Below are 22,624 nucleotides of genomic sequence, written 5' to 3'. Positions count from 1 at the left end.
TTTGAAAACCACTGGGAGGGAGCAATCCAACCACAGGTAAATACTTTTGAAGCCTGTTGATTTTAAACACACAGTTAAATCTCTCCCACTGAAATAAATGAACCTGAAATAAAAATAGCTGATTGGATTGTGCTTTCATTCTGCTAAGCCATAAAAAGACTATTGCCACACACAAGGCTTGAATACTGTTTGAGAGTATTGTGCTATTTAAGTTAATATTTTGTCTTGGATAATAAAGCCAAAACAGGAGGTAGGATTTTAAGGTGTTTGCTCCAGAAAGCAAGAGCTGCTTTAAGATTCATGCATGAAAATATGGGCCAGACTGTTCCCCGATACGTTTGCTAGATTATGGGTTTATGTAGACGCAATGCAGAAAACACAGTATAAAGAACACCCATAAAAGGAGATGGAGACAGCCAGGTGACTACATAATCATTTCCACTTTTATTACATATCATAGCTATCCTATAGGACCCGTAACAGGAAAGAGGTGCTAATAAAAAAAAGCATTAGGCAAATCATCAAACCCAAATCAGCAGCAAGCAATTTTAAGCGGAATTCATCTCGCAGTTGATTCAATTTAATTGTGTCCTTCAGATTCATTCATTCAGACCCAAGCACTTCTGATTCCTTATGGAGACACATACTGCTTCATTGGATTCTCTGCCCATGCGGGGAAGGTTCTGGCCAGCTTCTGAGAAAGCTCTTTCTTAATAGGCCACTTCCAGGCTTGAAAGAAAGGGCCTAGATCTCTCTTCACTTGCTGGGAGAACTTTTCTGCCCACAGATTCATCTTGGACTCGTTGTCTTCTGGGATTTGGGTCATTTTCTGGTACTCGGCAAAAATGCGCATGTAGGGCTCCCATCCAAATGCCTCCTGCAGCTGAAAATCAGGGGGGGAAATGTGTATTCAGTCCCTTTCTTAAGTACTTCATAATGGCTTCTGTGTACAAAGTAAGGAAGAGGTTCCCAGAAGTTATGCTCAGAATGCCCTTTTCGTCTGCAACATTTTGTTGCATGCCACCCCAGTATCTGAGCGGTGGAAGATGCCAGGAGTTCCAGGCAGCAGCGTAGGGAGCTGCTTTGCCGCATGGGCCAGCAAATGTGGGGGCACCCCCCTGGGGGCAGGGCGCCGCTCCCTAGCGCACCCGCCCTGCCGTCACGGCGCATGTGCAACATCCCAGGTGGACTGCGCATGTGCGGATCCAAGATGGCGGGCGCAAGCGGCCGGCACCCCTCCCGACCGTGTGACGGCATGGCAAGTTTTAAGGCTGCAGCGCGCAAACAGCAGCACAGACGCTGTGCTGCTATGCGCACGCTGCAGCCTTAAAAGTTGCCGCGTGCCGGCGCCGCCGATTGCGGGGGCGGGGCGCTGCCCCTAGTGTCACCCCCCAGGGCAGTACCCAGGGCGGCCAGCCCCCCGCCCCGCCCCTGGTTCCAGGCACTTACCCAAGGTTCATGTTTCCTCAGAATGAGGGACAACGGAGACTGTGCTGTTTTTATGATATAAGGTTCATTTACACATATATACAACCTGAGCCTACAATGGTGGCAGTCATAGCACTAACAGCCCAAGAGGTTCTTGCTTCTCCCATAGCCACAGCCTTCGATTCCCACAGAAATCAGGCAATGGAATGCTGATATACTTTTATTGTATTTTACCTGCAAATATGGTTCCAGTGCAGTAAACAGCTCAAAGTCCTTTAGTTGGCCGGTTTTAATATAATTTTCAATCCTTGTCTTTCTGAGCTCCGGCAGAAGTTCCTCGTGGGCCCTTTCTCTTGGGGTGCTCAGGACAGTCTCATTTACATAGACAGACCATAGGTTGCAGGTGGCTTCAGTGGTGTGAGGTGGAAAATCCCATCCGTCCTGCTGCTGGTTGTGCCCTAGCTCATGAATGGGGCCCCATAGGCCATTGGCATGTATGGACTGCACATCTATCATCTCTTGCACTGACTCCAAGTGAAGCATGATTGGGTAGCCAGCATGCATCCAACCTAAGGAGCGGCGAGTGAGGAGAAAGACACGTAAAATAGACCCTTAGGAGCTGAATGCCAAGGAACCAGCTGTAGATAAAACATAGTCTAAGCATGCAGTTGGGGGCCATCCTTTGGCAACCATGGCAACACAAATGGCTTTCTGGTCAGGAGATGTCTGTTGGGAAACATGAGGAAACTACTCAGATTGATGTGCTTAAATGTTGTTGGGGCAGAGCAGGCTAAGGCACCAAGCAAGCCATGTTCAGGATTTGTGCATTAGCCTGTGTGCATTGCCTTTTGAGAGTAGGGCAGAAGACTGAATTCTCTTCTATCTTCCATCATGGTTCCTAGCCTCCTTCCTACCAAAGCACTTGACCCAATCCAAACTTGCTTAGTTTTAGTAAGGTGGTTGTATCATATGGCCTCAGGCTATGCCCTCATTATAACAGAACACTTTGACAACTAAAGGAAACTAGAAGAGACCAATCCAGCACCTTGTTCTCACAGTGGCCAACTAGATGCCTGTGGGAAACCAACTTTTGTGGGGAAAGTGTCCATATAACAAACAGACTTCCTTAGGGAAAAGGTTCATGTGCCCACAAGACCATTAAAAAAACAACTCACTTGTCAATCAGCTGATGTCACTGTGATGGGCAGTATGATGTCAGTTGATGGTTTCAATTATTCAAGGTTTCTCCCCCTCTTGCTAAAATGGAGGAGAATGCCCCTGGTATTGGCAGCCGTTTCAACACAAATCCTTTGTCATTAGGGGGGTGACTGCATTGAAACTCCTGCTTAGGAGTATCTCCCTCCGCTCCATTTCCCCCCTCCAACTTTGGGACTTCAAAGCATCAAAATAGTGGACGTCTTTGTGACAGCTGGTGATTTGACAATTAGGTGGCTCCACTCACCCATCAAAACTGGCCAATCTTACTAAGGATCTGACTTGTAGAGCCGAAAAAGTCCTGCACCCTTGACCTAAGGGAAGCTACAACTGTACTCTCACAGGGCGATACATGTAGATTGCTCACTGCAAAGCCCTAGGATGTGAAACGGGTGGCACAGATCCAAGGGAATCTGGTAGAATGCCAAATTCCTCTTATGCACGCCTGGCCCTTCAGACTACAATTCCCAGAAATCTTCAGGGGTAGGTCAGGAGAGTGAAATGGCTAAATAACTAGCTATCTTAAGTTTCTAGCAATCAATGCCCTCTGGACTGCTTTCCTAGGATGAGTCGCACTTGTCTAACAACTGCTGCATTGTGCAAAATGCCACTTTCAGCCACATATGTATGAATTTGTAAATACTGTACTTGCCAACTGATATTTGAACATCTGCCACAATTCTCTCTGGCCTGGGGAAAACAGCAGGGACGGATGCTAACTTGGCCACTGCCTTCATCATGTCGTCCCAGATGGTGAGAAGAATCCCAGGATTGTCCATAGTCCGCACATTGTCTGCTGGCACTGTCAAAATAACGTTTGCGGTTTCTAGCTCAGCCCAGGGAGCAGGAAAGTGGCGGATAGTGTTCTGCCAGGCAGACGTGCTAGTTTCACCTAGTGAAATGTTTGAAAGGGAGATGTTTATTTTGGAAAAAACACATTGCGTACTTTTCCATTATGCGAATGACAACAAGTAATTAGGAAAGTTCATTTAAAAGGGGGGGGGGAACCAGTCTCTAAAAAAGAAACTACAGATAACACTCATTAACAGTATTTGCATCGATTCATAGAAAGAAGGGGATTCGCAAGTCTTGGAGTGCCTCAGCTGATTCTACCATCCTTTCAAAGTACAGGCCAGGTGGCACTTCAGGCTGAAGGCAGCAATGGATGTCAGGTTCACTGCAATGATAGGAGGAGCTGCAAAGTGTTCATAAAGGTAAAGGTAAAGGGACCCCTGACTGTTAGGTCCAGTCGTGTTTGTGTCCGACTCTGAGGTTGCGGCATTTATCTCGCTTTACTGGCCGAGGGAGCCAGCGTACAGCTTCCGGGTCATGTGGCCAGCATGACAAAGCCACTTCTGGCGAACCAGAGCAGCGCACAGAAACACCATTTACCTTCCCGCCGGAGTGGTACCTATTTATCTACTTGCACTTGACGTGCTTTCGAACTGCTAGGTTGGCAGGAGCAGGGACCGAGCAACGGGAGTTCACCCTGTCACGGGGATTCGAACCGCCGACCTTCTGATTGGCAAGCCCTAGGCTCTGTGGTTTAACCCACAGCACCACCCGTGCCCCGCGCAAAGTGTTCATAAGAGGCTGCAAAAAGGGGAGCAGTTATTGGAAACACCAACAGAATTTAGACATGGCAGCGGGACATTTGGAGATCCGTTATGGTTGCAAGAGTTGCACAGTTTGCTCAGACAGTACAACAAAGGTGAAAACAATCACACATGATCAGGTGTGGAGCATGAGAACGTGGCTTGGTGGTGGTACAGAAGGACCAACCCATACTCCAGGCCTGCCCCATACACTGTTTGTGTGGGGTGGGGTGGGAGACAGCCTGAAATGGTGCAGTAGTGAAGCTATGGCACTCTGAACATATTCAGAAGTCCTTTTTAAAAATTGTACCATTTTACTTTATCTCTCTCCCTCTAAGAAGAGTGGCCAAAGAGGTAGGAAAGTCTAGAGGGGGCAGTATCTCCAAGATTTGTTTTTCTATGAGCAGCACCAGGCAAGAAACTGGCAGCATTGGGACTGTGTGCACCTGCTGTGCTCTGTGGAGCTCCCAGAATGCAGCGGGGCTCCTACCTGCTTGCCAATTCCCTTATGTTTGAATTCAGATCCATTTCCTATAGTTCAAAGAACATTTCCAGGGCATCCCTATGCAAGTCTACTCAGAAATAAGTACCACTGAGACTTCTGCACAACCTGTAGGTGTCTGCTTTCCTTCTTACCATGTTTGTAATAAGGTGCCTGGACCGCTCCTTCGATGGTAACAGAGATCAGGCCCACTGACGACTTCTCTGGCACAACGATGTACAAGAGGCCACCCCACAGGCTGGAGACTTCCACCCTCTGAGTCTTAACTTCAAACCTCCTTGTTACGACGGGAGCTCGTTTCAGCTCCTCAGCATCACTTATGTCATCCGAATGGCAACCGATCTGCACCTAGAGAAAGGAAGTGTGATGCTTCAAATCAGACTTTGCTACAAAAGACAATGGGCTATTAAACACTATTTGGTCTGCTGTGTCCCTTCGACATGACTCCCATCTTGAAACTAAGTTAGAAAGATCCAAAGATAGAATAAATCCATTTCCGTGCAGTATATTGATAGTCTACTCAGCAGCGAGTTAAATGGGATTTATTCCCAGGTAAGCCTTATTCCCAGGTCTTAAAGATCAGGGTCAGTCCTCTCAATCAGGGGTGCCAATATGGGGGGGGCAGGGAAGGCCCCGCCCCGCATAATCGATCACATGATGCGGTGCAATGCCTATCAACTTTGGGGAAGCCTGGCACCCTTAAATATTTTATTGGGGGCCCCCCCGAAGACTTCTCAGCCCCTAGGAGTTGGCTTCTATGCTCTCAATGATTGTGTTCAACAAACAGAACGTGGAAGAATGCAAGGTGAAGCATGCTAGAGGTACCTATTGTGTCTCGTGACACAATAATTTCACAAGAAATTCCAGCCCCCAAAGTAGATCTGAACCATATAGTAAAAACAGTACAGAGTCTGTTGTTTGCAATTCAGCTGAAGTTATGGTAAGTTGGTTAGCACCTGTAATTTGGCACCAATGGCATTGTAGGGAAATAGCAAGCTGGCTGTTTTCATTGGGGGGACATACAGGCCCGTGCTTCTCCATGCTTCATTTCCTGCAAAGAGGTCAAAGCAGTTGAAATACAGTGTATAAATCAGTCAAAATCAGTCATCACCATCATCATCCCATAACATTTTGAGGTGGGGATGGTGGTGGAGAAATGGCAGCCGCAAGCCAGCAACTACCACTGTTTCTCTAAAAACATTTGACAGCATAGTGACAGCATTTAACAAAAAGAAAATAGATGTGAGTGAATTCACCTTGTATCCCCTATTTCATTCCCAAAGTTTGTTGTGTTAACCTTTCAGCTCAGCAGTAATTATTCACACATATTGCAGGTGAGGAATGAGCTGAGTTCTGGCTTGCTCAGGGTCACTATGACTTTATGGCTGAGACAATATTTCAACAAGGCCCTTCCCAGCTTATGGCAAATTCTCAGGAAGTCAGATACTGTATTCAGATAGCTAAAGCCAGCAGATCAAACCCATAGCAATTAGCTGAATGAAAAATCAAAAATACTTCTTACCATTATTCTTTCCATTTATTCTGATAGTTTGAGGAGGGGCAATAGGGTAAGTTGCTCCAATCTGTTGATTGAGGCCGGGCACTAGATTCTGGAATTCCGGGGAAACGTTGTAGAGCTCTGAAGACAGCCTGATAAAAAATGCCTCCTCTGAACTGGATTTGATGGGGTTGCTTGCACTGATCTCAGGAATTCCCCTGGACTTCATCAGCTCCATCAGATCTTCGTGCACAGAGAATATAGTAGGGGAGTCAGCAGCTGGGATCTTTATCAGTGTAACCAAATCTTGTCCTAGCTTCTTAAGCCATGAGGAATAGGGCGACTTCAGAGCTTGACGGTTCTGAATGTGTTGCTGGAACTGAAAGAACGCATTCCGGAAGTGATATGCCAAAGCAACTTCTCTGGCTTGTCTAGCTGGGAAGCTTTCATCAGATGAGCTGATGGGATCTCCAAGGATCCCAATTCCAAATTTCTCCAGTATTTTGTTTCCTGGAAACTCAGCAATAATGCTGGAACCAGTATTTTCATCAGCACTTGACCAGGCTTGTCCGCCAATCAGGAGACCACCTCCTTCAGAGACAAACTCTTGGATTTTTTCCACCTCTGTGTCATAGTAGGCTGTACAGCAATACACACTGAGGCCATCTTTAAGGTCTGTTAGCTCACATGGGATCTTCGCTTGATCTAGCATGGAGTAAAGGTCCTCTAGATAATCTCCAACACCAACCTTTCCTCCCTTCCCAGAACTAAGCCACCGGATTGCATTGAGGATGAAAGGTTTCATTGATGGTGTGGTAAACAGGTTTTCATGAGCACTTACAATAACCCGTCCCCTCCCATAGTGGGCAGCTGCAAGAAATGACTGCTGAGCATCATCTATGGCAACTGGAAATGCCAAGACTCCGTGGATTAGCAGCTGAGATGGAACACCATCCTGTATCTTGAATTCTTTCACTCCATTGAGAAGAGCTGTTAAATCACTTTGGATATCTAATCCATGCCTGGGAGAAAAGCAATATCAATTCTTATAATGAGGAGCAACACTATATGGCAAGACAGCATCTTATAGTCCTTCCTGAAGGATCTCAAGAGATTCTTACAATTTCATGCACAGTATATACTTTCAAATACAACAAATTGCAGTTTTGTCACTAGGATTTATATGCAATTTACTGCTGGAATTCATTGCTTTACGTTTTCCCTAGCAAATTCCTTAGACTTCTACAGTGGCAGTTTCAGAAGAGCCAGACCTTTTCCAATGAGAGATGCGTACGCCCCATTAAATAAGTTAGACAACAAAGGGGAACTGTAAATAAACAAGAAATTGGGATAATAGTGTGTTAGAAGAAAGAAAGAGGAGAAACAGAAAGAAATTATAGCTGAGTTGACTGGAAGTCATGCACAGGGTGGGGTGTGGGGTGTTGGAAGGTGGTGGGTAGAGTGTGATGAAGATAAGGAAAGTATGATGGAGTGTTTGGTTTTTAAGATGTTGAAAAATGTCTGTAGGTTGTGTATGTTTTGTCGGAAATATGTGTATGTATTATAATTTGAAACAATAAAATAAAGTATTTTTGTTTAAAAATTAAAAGAGAGAGAGAGAGATGCGTACGCCCCACTGGTGTGATGTGCTGCTCATTTTGCTGTATGGCCAGCAAAGATGAAGGAGGAAACTTGGCTTCAGTAAGGCAGTGATTACCAAAATCATCCTTTTTGGCGCAGGGCTCATCCTGACCACCAGTACCTTACATGGGCTGGCAGGTGAGCTGGCCTGGCTAATTTGTACGTAACCCGTTTTTTATTTGCATGTCTCCCAAGGTAGGCTTCGGGAGGGGGGGAAACCTCTGGGAACTTTTCTGGGAACCTCAAAGGTGGGGTGTGTGAGAGTTTTACATCCCTGGCAATCTTTTCTCACTCAGATTTGAAATCCAAGCACTGTCAGATCCCTTGGCTTCTCCATTACATTCCAGAAGAAAACGTTAAGACCCTGCAACAGCAACAACTGAGATGGGAGGAAGCCCAAATTCTGTGGAGGACCGGGGGGGGGGGGAGCGGCTGAGCAGCATCTGACTGCGTCTCTCATTGTATGCAGTGGAGCCCCATAATTCAACTACAGCACATCCAATAAAGAGAAATTAAAATTCTGCAGAGGGAAAACAGAAGGCAACCTGAATTTTGTCCCTGGAGTATTTTGTACCCACCCATTTAAGCTAAAGGCTTAAATCCATATTTTGTGGCTACTCCTATTTCCCCCAGGGTCATTTTAAGCCATAAAGTTGGCTCACATTAGCCAATATTTTCTGACAACCCCTCCCATGGGAGAACTCACTGGCACTGCAGAAAAAGAGGCATCGTGGTGACTACAATTATTGAATAATATAATTGTTGACTTGGAAAGGATCGCAACTCCCTGGAATATGGGAATCACAACCATTATGAGCAATTTAATCCTCAGTGCCTAGCAAACAAGTCACAGTGAGTGAGACTTTGATGGCTACCGAACATCACCTCTTAGGGCCAGCAGGAGAAAGCTCTGCTGGATGAAATGGGAGGGTGCCCTGTGTGCCAGGGAAGAATGGCTTTTCTCATTGCCGCAAAGTAGACTTGAATTAGACCTGTGTTTGGTCACAAGCTTTGCATATGTATGTATGTATGTATGTATGTATGTATAAGGACACGTGTGGTGCTGTGGGTTAAACCACAGAGCCTAGGGTCGGCAGTTCAAATCCCTGCGACGGGGTGAGCTCCCGTTGCTCTGTCCCTGCTCCTGGCAACCTAGCAGTTCAAAAGCACGTCAAAGTGCAAGTAGATAAATAGGTACCGCTCTGGCGGGAAGGTAAACGGCATTTCCGTGCACTGCTCTGGTTTGCCAGAAGCGGCTTAGTCATGCTGGCCACATGACCTGGAAGCTGTACACCAGCTCCCTCAGCCAATAATGTGAGAGGAGCACCGCAACCCCAGAGTCGTCCACGACTGGACCTAAAGGTCAGGGATCCCTTTACCTTATATATGTATATGCACGCGCGCGCGCGCACACACACACACACACACATGCACAAACACGGAGGAACGTTGAGCATTGGCTTGCAGGGTGTTGTTTTTTAATGAAAAATGCAGATAAGAGGTTTACTTACTGGGTGATAAGTGGAATCCTCGGCATTTGTGCGGACACAGGGAAGACCCCATTGCCTCCAACGTTGCCAGTGAAGTACACACCAGCCACACTCGCCACCCGGTTGCCAGGAAACCCAAGCAGCACGTTCTTCATGCCATGTTGACTTGCCCAGTGCCAGGCCTGCCCTGCAATAAGCAGGCCCCCACCTCTCTTCACAAACTGCACAAGGTCATCTGCGTGCACCTCCTCATAGGCATCTGTGCAGTAGACCCCTAGGGAAGACCCCACCGCTGCCCCTACCTGCACTTTCACACCATCACGGAGGAGCATTTGAGAGAGGGAATCCAAGCTTGCATGGACACCCACCTGCGATGCCACTGAGGGCTTGAGCCACTGCAAAACATTTCTAATGAATGGCAAGAACTGGGGAGTTTTCAGAACATCTTCATGGGAGACAACTACCATGCGCCCCTTCCCATATTGGGATCCAGCAATTAGCACCTGCCCATTTGCACTCACAAGGACGGGAAAAGCTTTATCTCCTGTAAGGAGAAGCTCACCAGGCTGGAACCCTCCACTAAAGTCAAAAGAAGGAACACCCTTAACTAGAGTTGCATAAGAATTTTTGAAATCCATGTCAGATGTTTGGAATGGGTCGTTGAATGATGGATCTGAAAGAAAGGGGGGGTGGAAATCCAGTACATCAAGTTAGAATGTGCAACTCCCCGCTACATCCATACTTCCCCATAAAAAAATTAAGGAGTACAAAATCTTACCAAACTTGAGTTCCTCTCTAGAACTGCCAGTGCACAGTGACAAATTTTGGGTGCCTTTATACCCAACAGGTGGTGGGGGGGGGGCAAAGGGTGTGGGGATGATTGGGAGTAGCTTTAGGCCAATCAGAAGCCCATGCTAAATACCTGTCAGTAAGCTAGTAACAGCACTATAATCCCCTTTAAGCTTTTCCTTGTTTCTGTACCTAGAAATGGTAAAATATAAAAAAGCAATGGTTTATTGTATTAACCTGTCCAGAATTGCAGAAGGAAAATTAAACCCCTTTTGAAATTAAACCCCACCTGTCTTACCTACTAAAGCTGCAACCCTAACAACACCTACTAGGGAGTCAGACCTGTTGAATATAATGGGACTTACTTCTGTGTAAACACACCTAGGATTCCTCAGTACGTCTGTGTGAAACTCAGCTGACCATTCGTGTCTGTCCAATGCCTTCTGTCAAAAAATTTAGAGAAGAAAGTATCTGTGCTGGTCTAGGGGCCGGTGTGTCTTACTTTAGAGAAGACTGTCTTTTATTTGTAGGAGTCCTCTGTTTGAAAGGCGGTCTGGGGATGGCTCAGTTTAAAGTAAAACTCTGGCCTAGAGGTCTCACCCTGATGAAGCAGTTGTGAGTAGGCTACAGAAGATCTCTGGATTCCCAGTCCTCACTAGGACTCCTACTCTCCAGGGTCTTTCCAACACAGTCTCAAGCTGCATCTGTGCACAACTTGCTCTGCCCATTTGCTTTCTCTGCATGTTCTAGCTAGGAGACCAGAGGCCGGGCGAGGGCAGCTGGTCACAGCAAGAGGGGAGGGATCTCTGGCTTCAGCAGCCCGCCTCTCTGTCTCCTGGGCCTACTCGTCTCCAGCCCCACTTCTGCCTCACAGTCTGAACTGTGCTCTGCCACAGCCTCTTCCTGTTCACTAAAGCCTGTCACCTCTTCTTCTTCTGACATCTCCTGCTCGCAGTCTGCTCCTTCTACCTCTGACCACACATCACTATCCTACCACCAATTCCCAGGCACTGAGCATTCTTCCCCTGGGGGTTCCTCGGCTTGTGTCTCCCACCGCTCCTCTGCATCTAGCCAGTCCATGCCACCTAGATTCATAACAGTCTTGTTCTGAAGAAAAACTCTCCCAAATGAAGCAAGAAACCTGGAAAAAATATAATAAGGTTAAGTAGAAGTGGTAGTATTGGTTTTCTTATGATTTGGTTAATGTTTATTCGTTATAATGGTCATATGAATTTATGAAACTTGTTTTCAGCAAGACTTTTCCCATAAGGTCTCGTGTGATATTTTTCTTGGCAAAGTGGTAAAATGTGGGCCAGACAATGATACTGTTGGGTGGATTTGTAGCCGGCTGATGGGCTGTGCCCAAACATGGGCCATCAATGGCTCCTTGTCAACCTGGATATAAGTGACAAGCAAGGGTGCTGCAAAGTTCTCTCTTGAGTCCAGGGTGGTTTAACTCCTTTATAAGTCACTTGGGTGGAGAGGATACTCATCAGATTTGGAGATGACACCAAACTGGGTGGTATAACTATCAGCTTAGAAAACAAAAAGAGAATTCAAGATAGCCTTGCCTGGATAGAGAGCAGGGCCAAAACTAACAAACTGAAACGGAACAGAGACCCAAGTTAAAAAACAACTCAGAAGTACAAATACAGGATCGCTGACACCTGGCTTGACAGCAGTACATATAAAGAGGAATCTATGTGTTTTAGGAGACCACAAGCAGTGTGACTTGATGGTCAAAAAGCGAATATTTATTAATAAAACATATCTTTAAAAAAATTACTGCCCCAGCACCAATAATAATAATGATGATGATAACAATATTTTTCAGTGATGTGATTGTAAATGAAGCAACCTAAATGTCTTTTGTGTCTCTGAGTTTAATTTTATTCAATTGTACTATCTTTGTTATGTATTGAAGTTCTCACCCTAGGTCACTAGGGGTGTTGTGTATATAGTTTCACTCTGCCCACCGTGACTGCAGTTCTCACTCAGGTCCACATGCCGTTCACGGATTGGGTAGCTAGAGAGAGTTGTTACTGTTGCATGTTACTGAGTACTATATAAGCAGGCAGGCTCAGCCCTTCAGTTCAGTTCTGTTCCAGCCTGCGAATAAAGAGAGATGCTTGGAGAATCACTGTGTCGTCTGCTATGGCCATCCACTACTTAATAATCTTTATTTCTTAATTTTTGTGTTATTGAATCATATGCTCCTGCTTAGATAAATATATAAAAAGGTAATGCTATTCTAGTTTGAACAGCAAAAGTATCATGAGAGAACAGCACAGACCAAATAAATAATACCTGCCAGGTTGCTCAGTGTCCAGTCTTGTACTTATCTATTTTGAAAATCCCTAGTGGCAACCAATTTCAGTGCTTATCCCCTTTATTTATTTGACGAAATGTCCATACCCCTCGACAGTAATACAACCTCTCAGCAGTTTACCTATAACCCTTGATAATCTTCTATAACCTCAGATAATCTTTATCTGTACTGTTCTGGGAACTCCTTTGGATTCTATGCGCAATTTCATTATCTTGAAAGTTGCATGTAGGGACCTTTCCAAGGTCTATCTAGATTTGGGTTGTTGTTTTTTTCTCTACTCCTTTAAAGCCAAGCCAAGCCTCCAGAAAGGTATTCAGAGTCAGCTGGAAATTGGTTGTAGGCTGGGATGTTTATTTTCAACTATAAACAACAGGGGGAAATTTACAGGGTTAGGGATTGCCACCTCACTCCGTCCTGCAACTGCTCCCCATTCTCTTTTCTCCTGTCCAGCTGTTCCACATGTCAGTTTGCCTCATCAAATAGGAAAAGTGGCAGGCAAGGGATTGCAGTCAGTGGCGGAGTTAGCTGCCCTGGCACCTGGAGTGGCACATGCTGGGTGGGGCTAGCTGCCCGTGGCCAAGGGTGGCTCGCCTGGCACCATCTTTAGGTGCCAGGAGTGAAGCCAAGGATGACGACGACGGGTATTTAAAATTCTGCAATTCACAATTCCTCCTCTAAAGGACATCAAAAAACTTCATCAAAATTTATTTGTCTAACTTTGTCACTTTCAATGTACAGAATGCTAAGTGCGCACAACCTCTCTTGAGACATTGTGGCCCTTAATTAATTTTAAATTCTTTTGAGTCTTGAAAAACTCCCAAGCTGTTAGTGACCATAAAGCTAAGAAATAGCTGCAAATTTGCTTCCACAGTGGGAAAGGCCGTCTGATTTCCCCCCCTTATATATAATTTAATAAAGGTCTGTATGAGACAGAAAGTGCTCTGCTGTACAGGTGAAAGTGCAAAAATTCATCAATAAGTTTCAGGTCAATATTTTCTGGGTATGCTTCCATCAACAGTTCAACACCTTGCTGAATTTACTGCTTAGATGCTATCAGGATAGCAAGAATGGAAAACAATTGTGCAACATCACTGTACACAGTACTTAAATGGGCTTCAAGTGCATCTAATATAGGAATATAGGAATAAAGGATTTTATCCTAAACTTATCTCTTGAAGAAAGTGCATCTATGGCACCAGGTGCACTTCTGTCATTTCTTTGCTGTTCCCTCACTCCTTGTCTCCTTGTTTTGTAGTTAACATTTGGCAAGGTGGCTTTTGCTTGTTCCTCAAGCTCATCAAAATCTTCGCGAATTTTCCTTAATAAATCCAGAAGTGAACTGTACAAACTTGCACAAGAACTCAATAACAGGTCTTATTTCCGAAGGGCTTTGCTGACCTTGTGAAAATGACCTAGCACATGGATTCATATGACTTTGGCTGTGAACTAAAGGTAAAGGTAAAGGTACCACTGACCATCAGGTCCAGTCATGTCCGACTCTGGGGTTGCGGCGCTCATCTCGCTCTATAGGCCGAGGGAGCTGGCGTTTGTCTGCAGACAGTTTCCGGGTCATGTGGCCAGCATGACAAAGCCGCTTCTGGCGAACCAGAGCAGCGCACGGAAACACTGTTTACCTTCCCGCCGGAGCGGTCCCTATTTATCTACTTGCACTTTGACGTGCTTTCGAACTGCTAGGTGGGCAGGAGCTGGGACCGAGCAACAGGAGCTCACCCCGTGGCAGGGATTCGAACCGCCAACCTTCTGATCAACAAGCCCTAGACTCTGTGGTTTAACCTACAGCGCCACCTGGGTCCCTGGCTGTGAATTAGGGCCCCACAAAAAATTCAAATTGGGCCCCACTGGCTGGCCCTGAGTCTCATAGTTGCTGGGCCTGAGTTGCCCTGCCCTCACATGAAGTCTTGGGTTTGCAATTTGGGAGAGGGGAGACTGCCCGCTGAGGGGTGGGCGGGCTGGCAAGGCCCCCTAGATTTAGAGGCCCTAGGCTTCAGCCTACTTAGCCTATACATAAATCTGGCACTGCCCCTCCCTCCTTCCTTCCCTGCCCCACTCCAGTCTGAGCCCTGCAACCTCGGTGCATATTTTGCTCAGCAGTAGTGGCAGCAGCCCCAAAGCAGGGCCGGGTCTTGTGCAAAGGAGCCCCCCAAGCCAAGAGGGCTGTTGCTCACTGGGCAGGTGACAAACCCCTTCCCCCTTTCCCCCCTACCCTGCTTTTGCCTACATTTGACCCACATTAAAAAAGTTAAATTTTACTTGACATTGAATACTTGAATAAATTAGATCCATTAATTTCAGTGGGTCTTCTCTGAGTTAAACATTGTTGAATACCATCCCAGGTATTTTGCTTGTCAGTATCCCTCTTTGCGCAAGTAACAGGCACAGGCAATAGCTGACAGAAGCCCTTGAATGATTTATTTAGCAAACTCCAATATATTAGTGGTTATGATATATAACAAACAATACAGGTGAAACTCAAAAAATTAGAATATCGTGGAAAAGTCCATTTATGTAAGCAATTGTTTTCATTAGCTACTGGAGTTTAATGTATGAGATAGACTCATGACATGCAAAGCGAGGTATGTCAAGCCTTTGCTTGTTATAATTGTGATGATTATGGCGTGCAGCTGATGAAAACCCCAAAGCTGAAATTGTTAATTTGGGGTTCTCATCAGCTGTACACCATATTCTTTACAATTATAACAAATAAAGGCTTGACATATCTTGCTTTGCATGTCATGAGTCTATCTCATATATTAGTTTCACCTTTTAAGTTGAATTACTGAAAGAAATGAACCTTTCCACGATATTCTGATTTTTCAAGTTTCACCTGTATATATTTTATTGGGTAGTAGTAGTTGTTGTTTTTACAACTGCATTGATGACAATCAGCATATTTATAAATTGTGGCAAAACTACTTTTGGTCTCCAGTGAGTTATGATATTAATGTGATGTGGAGAGCAGAGGAGAACAGTTTTGAAAAAAATGAATTGACATTCTGGTTAATGCACTATTTCCATTCAATATTATGGTGCAGGAAATGCAAATATTGATTCTGGAATCACTTGGTCTGCTGTTTAATGCACAAAATGTATCTGCTATAAAAGGAATGCATTGCCCCAGTGAGTTCAAGGAAATGTACTGCCTGGTGCACAAGTGGTGAAACCTGAAGTAATTTGCTAAATCATCCTCAGCGACATTCTGATTTTGCAATCTTGGCAGCCACCCTTTAAAGAAAATATTAAGAATATGTTGAAGTTCAGCCCAGGATTATCGAAGGGAGGTCTGTGGTTTGCAGAAGTGTCAAATGATACCTTGGCAATTGCTGTGAAGATATAAGCACCCTAGATTAGGGAAAGGTATTTGTGGCAATTGTTACTTGTAGCTTCAGAAATAAGGGATTAAATGTACCTTTTGCTCTTTTCTATAAATGCTGACTAGGGGGTTGAACAAAAAATCTGTTGCTTTTAGAAGCAATGCAAATCCACACTTACCCAAATTTTGTGATGTAGTTCTCCAGACAAACAGGTTTTTTAAAAAACAAAACAAAAACAAAAAGTGCATATATTAGAAGGAAAGATCAGTTTACTAGTTAGAAATAACATACCAAATGCTTTATATTTAGGAGAATTTACCTGAAGAAATGTGCACATCATTCAAAACTGCATGCAAAAAGTGTCGATTAGGCAAAATCCACCCTGAAATAGAATCATAGAATCCTAGAGTTGGAAGAGACCACAAGGGCCATCCAGTCCAACCCCCTGCCAAGCAGGAAACACCATCAAAGCATTCCTGACAGATGGCTGTCAAGCCTCTGCTTAAAGACCTCCAAAGAAGGAGACTCCACCACACTCCTTGGCAGCAAATTCCACTGTCGAACAGCTCTCACTGTCAGGAAGTTCTTCCTAATGTTTAGGTGGAATCTTATTTCTTGTAGTTTGAATCCATTGCCCCGTGTCCGCTTCTCTGGAGCAGCAGAAAACAACCTTTTCCCCTCCTCTATATGACATCCTTTTCTATATTTGAACATGGCTATCATATCACCCCTTAACCTTCTCTTCTCCAGGCTAAACATACCCAGCTCCCTAAACCGTTCCTCATAAGGCATTGTTTCTAGGCCTTTGAACATTTTGGTTGCCCTCTTCTGGACACGTTCCAGCTTGTCAGTATCCTTCTTGAACTGCGGTGCCCAGAACTGGACACAGTATTCCAGGTGAGGTCTGACCAGAGCGGAATATAGTGGTACTATTACTTCCCTTGATCTAGACGCTATACTCCTATTGATGCAGCCCAGAATTGCATTGGCTTTTTTAGCTGCTGCACCACACTGTTGACTCATGTCAAGTTTGTGGTCTACCAAGACTCCTAGATCCTTTTCACATGTACTGCTCTCAAGCCAGGTGTCACCCATCCTGTATTTGTGCCTTTCATTTTTTTTTTGCCCAAGTGTAGTACTTTACATTTATCCCTGTTAAAATTCATCTTGTTTGCTTTGGCCCAGTTGTCTAATCTGTTAAGGTCATTTTGAAGTGTGATCCTGTCCTCTGGGGTATTAGCCACCCCTCCCAATTTGGTGTCATCTGCAAACTTGATCAGGATGCCCTCGAGCCCATCATCCAAATCATTGATGAAGATGTTGAATAAGACTGGGCCCAAGACAGAACCCTGTGGCACCCCACTAGTCACTTCTCTCCAGGATGAAGAGGATGGAGAGTTTTATTGGGAATTAAAAAAAGAAAAAGAAATTTGCAAATTTCTGAAGAAATGTGGAGAACCGAGTTTAAGATTGGGAAAATGAGAAACAGAGAATGGAAATTGACAATATCCAAACAATATAAGGAGAAATTGTTGTTTATGGGTGGACAAATGTAGTTGACTCCTCAGACAGTCAGCACCATATTTAAGAGGGAATGTTAACAGGGAGCAGATTCTGAACATTGCAGCTAAAGGACTCCGTGTAGCAGGGAGATGACCTGCTGTGCAATGTTGCTGTGCAAAAAAATTATTAATCCCAGGCTACATAACTGAAGCATTTATATAACCCTATCTTAACAGGTACTTCCAAGCTGTGCCTTAATGGATTGGCTCCAGAAATCAGAACTGGAGAATACCCAAGTTATTATGTCATGTGATGGGGTCCCACTTGCTATTAATGGGAAGCTGATTATAACACTGTCCCTGTCCTGGTGTTGCAACCATCCTCTCTCTCTCTCTCTCTCTCTCTCTCTCTCTCTCTCTCTCTCTCTCTCTCTCACACACACACACACACACACACACACACACTTGATGCTGGCAAACATTCACACACCTCTTTCTGTTGGGTTTAGCTACCCGAGCTGCTTCAGCAGTGCTGTTATGTGTTACTACGATTTATATATGTCATGCGAGTGTCTGAGAAGCGTGAGAAAGGAAGTCTGATTTATCTCTTCCTCTTGTGTTGTTGTTTCATGCACACAAACATTGCCATCCACACTCCTGGCCTTTTTACTCTGGGGAAGGAGCAAGACTGGGCCCCCCTATCCTTTATTTTCAAAACCCTGGATTGTTTGGGAACAGGCCCAAGCCACTGGACAGAAGCATAGCAAGGTCAAGTGGTACCCGGTGCGGATTTTTTTTGTCACACCCCCCCCCAATTGAAATTATTTAAAGAAGGAAAAATAAGATACTTACAGTTGCAAGTGTTATTTTCTGGTTTATTTACTTAACATTGTGAGCATAAGCACTCACAACTTTTTCCCCAAACTTTGTTCTCACACACTATCTCTCCTCCTGTGCGTTCAAGTGTGTGTGTGTGTGTGTGTGTGTGTGTGTGTGTGTGTGTGTGAGAGAGAGAGAGAGAGAGAGAGAGAGAGAGAGAGAGAGAGAGATTGTGTGTACTCATGGAGGCTCCCCCTATATGACTGGACTCTTGATCTCATGGAGGCAACGTCAGGAGTATAGGCAGACCCTCCTTCAACGGGTGGAACCAAGAGGATGAGAGCCAGTGTGGTGTAGTGGTTAAGAGCGGTAGTCTCGTAATCTGGTGAACCGGGTTCGCGTCTCCGCTCTTCCACATGCAGCTGCTGGGTGACCTTGGGCTAGTCACACTTCTCTGAAGTCTCTCAGCCCCACTCACCTCACAGAGTGTTTGTTGTGGAGGAGGAAGGGAAAGGAGAATGTTAGCCGCTTTGAGACTCCTTCGGGTAGTGAAAAGCGGGATATCAAATCCAAACTCTTCTTCTTCTTCTTCTTCTTCTTCTTCTTCTTCTTCTTCTTCTTCTTCTTCTTCTTCTTCTTCTTCTTCTTCTTCTTCTTCTTCCAGGGTTTGGGTCCTGAGCTGAGGGAGCTTTTGCTTCTCTCCTTCCCTCCCCCCTCTGCTTGTTTGTTTGCTCGCCCACCTCCTTCCGGTCCTCTCCGAGTCCTCCCTCCCCCCCCTCCTCCAGCAGCCCGGGAGCGTGGGGCTGTCAAAACGTTTCAGCTAAACGTCACTTCCCCATGTAGCTTACAGTGCTTTTCACCGATCAGCGATCCTACAAGTGAATAAAGGATATTCCAGCCTGTGTTCCTTAGTCTCAGGCACACCAGCTCAGAAGCATACCCCACAAAGTGCAAAGAGACTTTCTTCCAAGCAAATGCCCTCAGATAGGAGAGAAAGTTGCACCCAGAAATGATCAGCAGGAGCAACATACAAGAAACGAGTCAAGCAGGGCAGAGATTAGCTGGAGGGGGCATGGGAAACGGCACAGAAGTGCACTTAAGAGACAGGGGGAAATTTAATAACCCCAAAACCATATGGCCAAGCAATTAATTGGTTGTGGAACCTTTACCCCCCCCCCAAACAAGGCTCTCTCTCATTCGCCCAGCTTCCAGTGGCTCAGCTGCTGGGGGCAATGGCATCCCAGTGCGTGCCCCCCGCGACTCCCAAGCATACCCCGTGCCGTCAGGGGAAGGGAGGGAGCTGCACCGCTTTGTCGGTGGTGCTGGCAAAGCCGCACAGCTTGTCCTCCCTCTCCGCTGCCTGCCTCCTCCAGCCAGGAGCACGTGGGCAACAACATGGGGGCACACGGCACGTGGAATGTCACCCCCCATCAGGATGGCACCCAGGGTGGACCACCCCACCGCCCCCACCTTGCTCTGCCTCTGTCACTGGATCCCTTTCCCTAAAGGACAGAAGCAAGCCGGAGGATCTGCTCAGGGAAGACAGGAAAGAGAACGTTCCAGTGGTGGCGGCTGCTCCTGGGAGGCGGCAGAAGGAGGAACCCATGGCAAGTTGGTGGCACTTAGGATGGTGCTGGTGGTTGGTGCTTTTACCAGGAGCACAGCCTGCCCTGTCGAAAAGAACGGTTGGACTTGGCCTCTGCAGGAAGGCAGATGGTGTCTGAGCTTTTGAATCAGGCCAAGGAGAGCAGGATCCAGCAACTGGGCGGAAGAAGGCCTGGCACAGGAACACAGAGTTCAGCAGCAGCACCATTGCGACTGTGCCTCCGCTGTGCATTAAGTCTTCAGGGAGATTCGCATGTGGGGCGTATCAGCCTGAAGGGGGCATCTGGGAGCTTGTGCCCCCAAAGAGTTCATAGAATCATAGAATCCTAGAGTTGGAAGAGACCCCAAGGGCCATCCAGTCCAACCCCAGGAAACACCATCAAAGCATTCCTGACAGATGGCTGCCAAGCCTCCGCTTAAAGACCTCCAAAGAAGGAGATTCCACCACACTCCTTGGCAGCAAATTCCACTGTCCAACAGCTCTTACTGTCAAGAAGTTCTTCCTAATGTTTAGGTGGAATCTTCTTCCTTGTAGTTTGAATCCATTGCCCCGTGTCCACTTCTCTGGAGCAGCAGAAAACAACCTTTCTCCCTCCTCTAGATGACATCCTTTTATATATTTGAACATGGCTATCATATCACCCCTTAACCTTCTCTTCTCCAGGCTAAACATACCCAGCTCCCTGGCCAAGAGGCGCCATGGATGGATGATGGACTTGACACATGTGGCAGAAAGTGTTTGGTTTTGATATTTTTTTTGGGGGGGGTATTTCAGTTGACAGGCCCCTGTTGCCCTAGTGTACAAGCCTCATTATTGGTTTTACTCCTTCCTGTTCAGAAGAAACCAGAGGACAACCTGGTGGGTGGTTAGCCCAGGGCACCGAGAAGCTGCCACCTGCAGTTCAGAGGTTCACCACATGGGGGAGCTGCACACATAGCCAGGAATTGACACCTGGGAGTTTGCCAGTGTGAAAGACTATTTTTCTTTCTGAACCGAGTTTCTTCAGAATTCCCCATAATACAGAAAATCAGGCCTGCCCATTTTCATGAGTCAGAAATTTAGAATGGATTTAACCCAATCAACCATCTGGGAATGATGCTACGTCCTGAAGCTTTACTTCGTTTTATAACATGCCTTCCTTCCATCATGGAGCTCAAAGCCGTGGTCCCCCATCCAGCCACTGACCTGATCCACGCCTTCTCCCTTTGCAAAGATGGCGGCGCAAGCACTTGCAGCGGCTCGGCACTCCAAAGACCGGTATTCAGTGATTAGTGTTTTACTTTTATCTGTGAATTTATTGTTGCTATGGACTGTGAGCACTCAGGCACAAGTAATTTATAGTCGTCAAGAGCTCTTAAGTATCGGCAGAAAAGGTTGCAGCCAGGAGGTCTCAACTTACAACATTCCAGCTGAGCTTATCAGAGAGCCTCCATATCTTGCATATCCTTGGGCTACTCCCCTTGCTCTCCTTGCCGGAAAGAAAAGAAAACGGAGGGAGCGCAAGCAAAAGAGTGGCTGCAGGGCTGGACTACGAGTGAGGCTAAGCAAAAATCCCCACAAGCCTGCATTGCCAAGTCTCTTTGTATCAAATGTTAGATCTTTACCCAACAAGGTGGAGGAGCTGGAACTTATTACCTCTCGGCAGAAAAACATCCGGGACTGTTGTGTTATGGTCCTTTTAGAGACGTGGCTGGATCCCTCTTTTCCACAGGGACTCTTGCAGCTAGAAGGACGCTCAGTAATTAGAGCGGATAGAACTACCGAATCCGGGAAGAGCAGAGGAGGAGGAATTTGCGTTTATATAAATAACAACTGGAGCTCGGACATTAAAAAAATGGACACGCATTGTTCTCCTGACTTGGAGTACCTAGTGGTGAAGTGCCGCCCTTTTTATCTGCCACGTGAGTTTAATGTTGTCATAATAACAGCGGTGTATATACCTCCCGATGCAAACACTACTACAGCTATGGGCCACCTGCTAACTGCTATTAGCAAACAGCAGCGGGCCCACCCGGATGGAGCATTTGTGGTTGCTGGTGATTTCAATCGAGCCGATTTAAGGACTGTGCTTCCTAAGTTTCACCAGTATGTTGATTGTCCCACTAGGGGGGAAAATACTTTAGATCGAGTATATAGTAACATCATGCAGGGATACAAGACCAAGCCCTTGCCCAATTTGGGACAGTCAGACCACATATCTTTGCTTATGATTCCATCATACAGACCTCTCGCACGCAGAATTAGACCATCAACCAGAGAGATACGAGTGTGGCCAGCAGGTGCATCTGAGCAACTTCAAGATTGTTTTAGGAGCACCGAATGGTCACTTTTTGAGGAGAATAATGTGGATACATATGCTTCAACAGTACTGTTCTATGTTAAAAGCTGCATTGATGTTGTCACTACCACCAGACAAATACGGGTGTTTCCTAACAACAAGCCCTGGCTAAACAGGGATGTGCATCTTCTGTTAAAGGCAAGAAATGCTGCTTTTCACTCTGGTGATGCACAACAGTATAGAGAAGCCAGAGCCAAACTGAAAAGGGGCATTAGGGATGCCAAAGCTATGTACTGCCGGAGGATCGAAAAGCATTTTGAGAGCTCCGACCCTCGTCGAGTATGGCAAGGCCTGCGACAAATTACAGGGCAAAATATTAAAAACGAATTGACTAGCAGCAGCGAGCCCCTGGCTGATCAGCTGAATCAATTCTTTAGTCGTTTTGAGGTGGGAACTGGAACTACCGTCACCACAGCATTGGCTACCAGCACAACATCAGAAACTATTACTGATAAACAACCACTTTTATTACAGACTTCTGACGTACAACGTGCTTTTCGGAACATTAATATCAGGAAGGCAGCTGGACCGGATGGAATC

At 45.9% G+C, this 22,624-nt stretch overlaps 1 protein-coding gene across 1 annotated transcript; it reads right to left on the bottom strand.

Annotated features, from left to right (window-relative positions):
• Positions 1–499: 499 nt before the first annotated feature.
• On the bottom strand, positions 500–10,035 carry LOC117053372 (TRPM8 channel-associated factor 2-like). The gene is made up of 7 exons (XM_033161056.1): positions 9,391–10,035; positions 6,263–7,260; positions 5,697–5,791; positions 4,875–5,088; positions 3,296–3,535; positions 1,663–1,997; positions 500–883 (listed from the first exon to the last, which is right to left on the bottom strand). Exons 1-7 carry the CDS (start codon positions 10,005–10,007, stop codon positions 632–634), a joined length of 2,751 nt encoding a protein of 916 aa, XP_033016947.1. The 5' UTR covers positions 10,008–10,035; the 3' UTR covers positions 500–631.
• Positions 10,036–22,624: the final 12,589 nt, after the last annotated feature.

The sequence above is a fragment of the Lacerta agilis genome, chromosome 9 (assembly GCF_009819535.1).
Source record: "Lacerta agilis isolate rLacAgi1 chromosome 9, rLacAgi1.pri, whole genome shotgun sequence".
NCBI lineage: Eukaryota > Metazoa > Chordata > Lepidosauria > Squamata > Lacertidae > Lacerta > Lacerta agilis.
The sequence above is the reverse complement of the archived record's forward strand: the minus strand, read 5'-3'. Positions and strand labels throughout refer to the sequence as shown.